The following is a 6,000-nucleotide window of genomic DNA, read 5'->3' on the forward strand; positions in this document are numbered from 1 at the left end:
CGCAAGGCCCCTTTCCTTTAAGAAGGGGAGGAAGGCCTGCAATACCGTGGCGCGAAGTGCCGCAGCGCCACGTAGCGCCGCAATATTCCCTCGCAGCGCCCCAAGAGGGAGGCGGGGTGCTTCCAGTAGCACTACAATTAGCGCCCCGGCGAAGTTAGCCCCCCAAACGGGTGCGACGCAATTTCTTCCCCCTAATGTCTCCGCTTCAGTTTGTCTTTTTAAATGAAACAATAGATTTGAATGCGCCAGTCACACACCAGAATTCACACTTTGTCTTAAACACCAAGAAATCGCTATGTGAGATTTAAACTGGTGGCTAATATTGTCTTTTTTGGGACTTTTCCAACAGCCGGGAATCCTGGACGTGCTTGATTATGGGATTAACCGTGCAACTGACCCGAATGCAGACAAGGTAGAGCAGGTGAGCCCAGCTTTAGGTCCTGTTAAGCGGCTGGCTTTGCGCGAGCTGTGTGCTCAGGCCCTCCTGGTGCGCGGGGAAGCAGCTTCCGTCGTGGGCCCTGTGGCCATTGCCAACGCCTCGCGGTGGTTCCCCGACACACGGCCAGGCAGAGGGCAGCTTGGCGCGACGTGCAGCTGCTCACCGCGCCATCGCCACGGAAACCGTTTCGGCCGCCCTTTCCCAAGCGGTTCCCGATTCGCGCGTGGTGATCCGCGTTGGGGACCTATCCGTCTGCGGGCAGCATCACAACTCGGTCCTGCCCTGACGGCCACTTCCACTGGGTGTGGGGGGGTGGGGGTGGGGTTTGCCGGGACAGTGATCAGAAGCCGGGACCCCCGGCTGATGCTTCCTCCTCCCCCATCCAAAGGGGAGCCCAGACCGATCATAGAGCCCCTAATATTGCTGTGGATAACTCTGCGCACGCCACCGCCTGAAGCTGGGATCTTCCTCTGCCATGGGGTGAGCTCAGTCTGTTAGTTCCGCTCTACGTGTGGGTGGGATGGGACAGATGGGCCATTGTCGCTAATGGAAACGCTAGCTGATTGCTCGCAGGGCGGCAGCTCCCAGCTTGGATCAGGGAAGTTGGAATTTATGTACAAGGAACAGACCAACTCTGGGTGATGGCATTCCATATAATGGGGATCGGGCAGGAAAGTGGAGTTGAGGTCGATGATCAGCCATGATCTATTGAATGGTGGAGTGGGCTCAAGGGGCTGAATGGCCTACTCCTGCTCCTATTTCTTATATTCTTATATAAACCTCAGTGGCCTCCTCTCCGGGTTGCTTTTGGAGTTTGAGAATACAGTTGACTGCACTGTCTGACACTTTAAGGGACGGGCTATGTGGTCGCTGAAAGCCCATCACCATTTTATTTCTTAGCATTTAGTTCAATTTCCATCCCTAGATTCTATAAGTTACGAGGAGGACTTTATGATACCAATTTATTATTGGTCGATGAAGGTGACCGCTGTATCCCACAGGCAGTGAAGCCTCGAATGAGTTACGCAGCTCATCCCCCTCCGTGTAGAATCGGCCACAATCGCCCCTTCCCCCTTGGCATAGACCAAGAAAGAACTTGCATTTCTATAGCGCCTTTCACGACCTCTGGATGTCCCAAAGCGCTTTACAGCCAATGAAGTACTTTTTGAAGTGTAGTCACTGTTGTAATGTGGGAAATACAGCAGCCAAATTGCGCACAGCAAGCTCCCACAAACAGCAATGTGATAATGACCCGATAGTCTGTTTTAGTGATGTTGGTTGAGGGATAAATATTGGCCCAGGACAATAAGGTAATGAAATACATTTAAGCTACAACCCTCGGAACTGTGAGGCCTTTAATTTCCTCTTTTTAAAAAATTCTAAGCGGCTTAACTAAAACAATGATAACTTGCATTTATACAGCGTGTTTAACATAATAAAACGTCCCAAGGCACTCCACAGGAGCGTAATCAGATTAAAAATTGAAACCAAGCCAAAGAAGGCGACATTAGGACAGATGAGTGAGAGGTAGAGAGAGGTGGCTGAAAGTACGGCAGCCAATGGTGGAGCGATGAAAATCGGGGCCAGAATTGGAGGAGTGCAGGGATCTCCGAGGGTTGTCGGGCTGGAGGAGGTGCAGAACGGTAAGCATTAACCAGTGCGGATATCAAAGGAAATTATACCCCAGGATGTCGAATTCTTCCCCCTTTGACTTGGCGCAGGATGGCGGAACAAGGGGACACGAGTACAAGCTGAAAAACTGTCCAGTTTTGATTGGGAGATAAGAAGGGACTGAGAGGGCGGTCGGCTTTTGGAATAGCTTATCAGGGTGGGCGTTGGGTAGCTTCGAGCTCGTCACGCTGGAACTGGACAAGTTGATGAAGAGTAACGCAACATCAGCTTCAAAGTATTAGGGCAGGAGGAAGGTGGACTAGGCGGACTCGTGGCCTTTTAAAACCTTGAGATTTTCTATGTTTATCTTCGCATTGCCTCACCCACTCGGTCTCTTGGGAGTGATTCCAGCATAAACGCTAGTCCCCAAAAGCTAATTGAGCAAAGCCGGATGCTGAGTTCACAGTGTCACTGATCGAGCAGAGAGGAAGGGTTAGAGACGTGAAGAGGAGAGGAAAACAGATTGGAGATAATTAGACGCGCTCGGTCTGATGGTTTTCGGTGTGTCTGGATAAACATGCTGCTGTATTCATGCTGGCATTCCCAGTCAGAAATGGGCAGTTGTTTTAATCTCCGGGCCCTTTCAGACGTGCCCACCACTGCCATTCCGTTGCTGCAAGTTGATTCATCGCCACGGTGATTTCCATTTTGCAAGGAGGTCCTTCAGGCCTTTCGACTCCTAGCAACAGATAATTGCCGAGGCCTAGCGGGGGCGACGGTTGCCACGGGCAACGGGAAGAGAAGAGACTGCCAGGGTTTTTTGAGATGTGTCTTGTGCCGTCACTTAAGTGGCAGCAACTGAATGTTCCGCTGGGAGTCGGCTGGGCGACTGATTGTGTCTAAAATGAAACGTCTGTTGACAGGAGGCAGCGAGTGAGCACTTGGCCACAGTTAACACAAATTTCCCTTAAGTCTCTCAGTGAAAACAGACTAAAATCTGAGTGAAAGCATTGGCTGTTGCAGGTTTAAGACTCTCTCTCTGAGGTACTGGAGCTGGCTTGTATTGATCAGCGTCTGCAGAAGATTCTGAACAGGACGAGTCCTACTCTGAGGTGATTAATAGTCCAGCTGTAAATATTCAGATTCAGACACACTGCAGGGCTATCGGAACCCGTTTAGAGACTAAACCACTTAATATTAATTAAAATCTTAATTGGATTTTTTTTTTCACTTCCAGTTTTGTTCTTAAAAGTCTCTGCCTCTAACCCAAATCATTGTCCGATTTGACTTCCTGACCCCCACCGTGACCCCGACGGGTTAGGGTCGAGTAGATATGCTGGGCGGGCTCCCAGGGGGATCCCCATCTGGAGTGGGCATTGATGGGGTCCTCGATCTGGCTTCTTGTTATTAGCACCATATGGGATGCAGAGAGGCCGGGGGTCCTTCTGCCTCCTGCTCCCACGTTCCCCCTCCCGCTGCCGCCGCCTCTTTGGACATATATCACACGTTCCTTCATTGTCGCTGGGTCAAAATCCTGGATCTCCCGCCCTAACAGCACTGTGGGCGCACCTTCACCTCACGGACAGCAACAGATCAGATCAAAGCTCTGCAGTCCTGCCACATCCAGTCGCGAATGGTGGTGGACCATTAAACAACTAACGGGAAGAGGAGGCTGCAGGAATATCCCCATCCTCAATGATGATGGAGCCCAGCATGCGAGTGCAAAAGACAAGGCTGAAGCCGAGTGGATGATCCATATCGGCCTCCTCCTGAGGTTCCCACAGAAGCCAGTCTTCGGCCAATTCGATTCACTCCATGCGATATCAAGAAACAGCTGAGCGCACTGGATACAGCAAAGTTTATGGGCCCTGACATCACGGCTGTCGTGCTGAGGACTTGTGCTCCAGAACTAGCCGTGCCTCTAGCCAAGCTGTTCCAGTACAGCTACAACACTGGCATCTATCCGACAATATGGAAAACTGCCCAAGTATGTCCTGTCCGCAAAAAGGAGGGCAAATCCAATCTGGCCAATTACCGCCCCATCAGTCTACTCTCAATCATCAGCAAAGTGATGGATGGTGTCATCGACCGTGCTGTCAAGTGACACTTACTCACCAATAACCTGCTCACTGATGCTCAGTTTGGGTTCCGCCAGGACCACTCGGCTCCCGACCTCATTACAGCCTTGGTCCAAACATGGACAAAAGAGCTGAATTCCAGAGGTGAGGTGAGAGTGACTGCCCTTGACATCAAGGCAGCATTTGACCAAGAGTGGCATCAAGGAGCCCTAGTAAAACTGAAGTCAATGGGAATCAGGGGGAAAACGCTCCACTGGCTGGAATCAAACCTAGCTTAAAGGAAGGTTGTGGTTGTTGGAGGTCAAGCACCTCCCAAACCCGTGACCTCTACCACCTCAGCCCCAGGACATCGCTGCAGGAGTTCCTCAGGGCAGTGTCCTAGGCCCAACCATCTTCAGCTGCTTCATCAATGACCTTCCCTCCAACATAAGGTCAGAAGTGGGGATGTTCGCTGATGATTGCACAGTGTTCAGTGCCATTCACAACTCCTCAGATAATGAAGCAGTCCATGCCCACATGCAACAAGACCTGGATGATGTTCAGGCTTGGGCTGATGAATGTCAGGTAACATTCGCGCCACAGAAGTGCCAGGCAATGACTATCTCCGACAAGCGAGAGTCTAACCACCTCCCCATGACATTCAATGGCATTACCATCGCCGAATCCCCCACCATCAACATCCTGAGGGTCACCATTGACCAGAAACTTAACTGGACCAGCCACATAAATACCGTGGCAACAAGAGCAGGTCAGAGGCTGGGTATTCTGCGGCGAGTGTCTCACCTCCTGATTCCCCAAAGCCTTTCCACCATCTACAAGGCACAAGTAAGGAGTGTGATGGAATACTCTCCACTTGCCTGGATGAGAGCAGCTCCAACAACACTCAAGAAGTTCGATACCATCCAGAACAAAGCAGCCCGCTTGATGGCACCCCATCTACCACCTTAAACATTCACTCCCTCCACCACCGGCGTACCGTGCTGCAGTGTGTACCATCTACAAGATGCACTGCAGCAACTCGCCAAGGCTTCTTCGGCAGCACCTCCCAAACCCGCGACCTCTTCCACCTAGAAGGACAAGGGCAGCAGGCGCATGGGAACACCACCACCTCCAAGTTCTCCTCCGAGTCACACACCATCCTGACTTAGAAGTATATCGCCGATCCTTCATTGTCGCTGGGTCAAAATCCTGGAACTCCCTCCCTAACAGCACTGTGGGAGCACCTTCACCACATGGACTGCAGCGGTTCAAGAAGGCGGCTCACCACCACCTTCTCAAGGGCAATTAGGGATGGGCAATAAATGCTGGTGTTGCCAGCGAGGCCCACATCCCAGGAATGAATTTAAAAATTGAATTAAAAAACAAAGATTTTGCGGATTGTTTGATCGGATCTCTTTTGCTGCCCGGCAGGTGCTGACTCTTTGCCGCAGTTCAGGCTCCAAGGGATTCAGAAGCCGCCCGGCATCTCGCCCATGTGACCGCTCTTGACAGTCAGTGGGCAAATTGGGCATGGGGGACTTCGTAGCTGATGTGCTCTTTCCATTGGTGGCTGCTGGATAGTAATCAGACACGGGAAGTGTGGCTTATGTTCCATCCCACCCCCCACCCTGCTGCCCAGAGATCAGCAGCTGCCCAGAGGATTAGAAAAGGGTTACGGCTGGACCTTGCGGTCAGTGTCTGTGCCGAGTCCCATTCACCCCCATCACTCCTGTGCTCGCTGACCTACATTATCTCCTGGTCCACCAACGCCTTGATTTTAAAATACTCCTGCTTGTGTTCAAATCCCTCCAGACCTACAACCTTCCCAAATAACTGCGTCCCTCCAATTCTGGCCTCTTGCGCATCTTCAATTATAATCGCTCCACTACTGGC

At 51.5% G+C, this 6,000-nt stretch overlaps 1 protein-coding gene across 2 annotated transcripts in view; it reads left to right on the forward strand.

The window, feature by feature from the left end:
- Nucleotides 1–6,000, forward strand: part of rgs9b (regulator of G protein signaling 9b) — an 87,657-nt gene that overhangs the window by 55,843 nt on the left and 25,814 nt on the right. The window contains exon 9 of one of the 2 annotated variants that reach the window (XM_085963875.1): nucleotides 350–421. In XM_085963875.1, coding sequence (XP_085820001.1) covers nucleotides 350–421 — 72 coding nt within the window. The remainder of the gene's footprint in view (nucleotides 1–349; nucleotides 422–6,000) is intronic. The other variant, XM_085963876.1, reaches the window with a different exon arrangement.

This window comes from Somniosus microcephalus, chromosome 21, assembly GCF_052327205.1.
Source record: "Somniosus microcephalus isolate GS21.2 chromosome 21, FLI_Smic_1.0, whole genome shotgun sequence".
In the NCBI taxonomy this organism is placed as follows: Eukaryota; Metazoa; Chordata; class Chondrichthyes; order Squaliformes; family Somniosidae; genus Somniosus; species Somniosus microcephalus.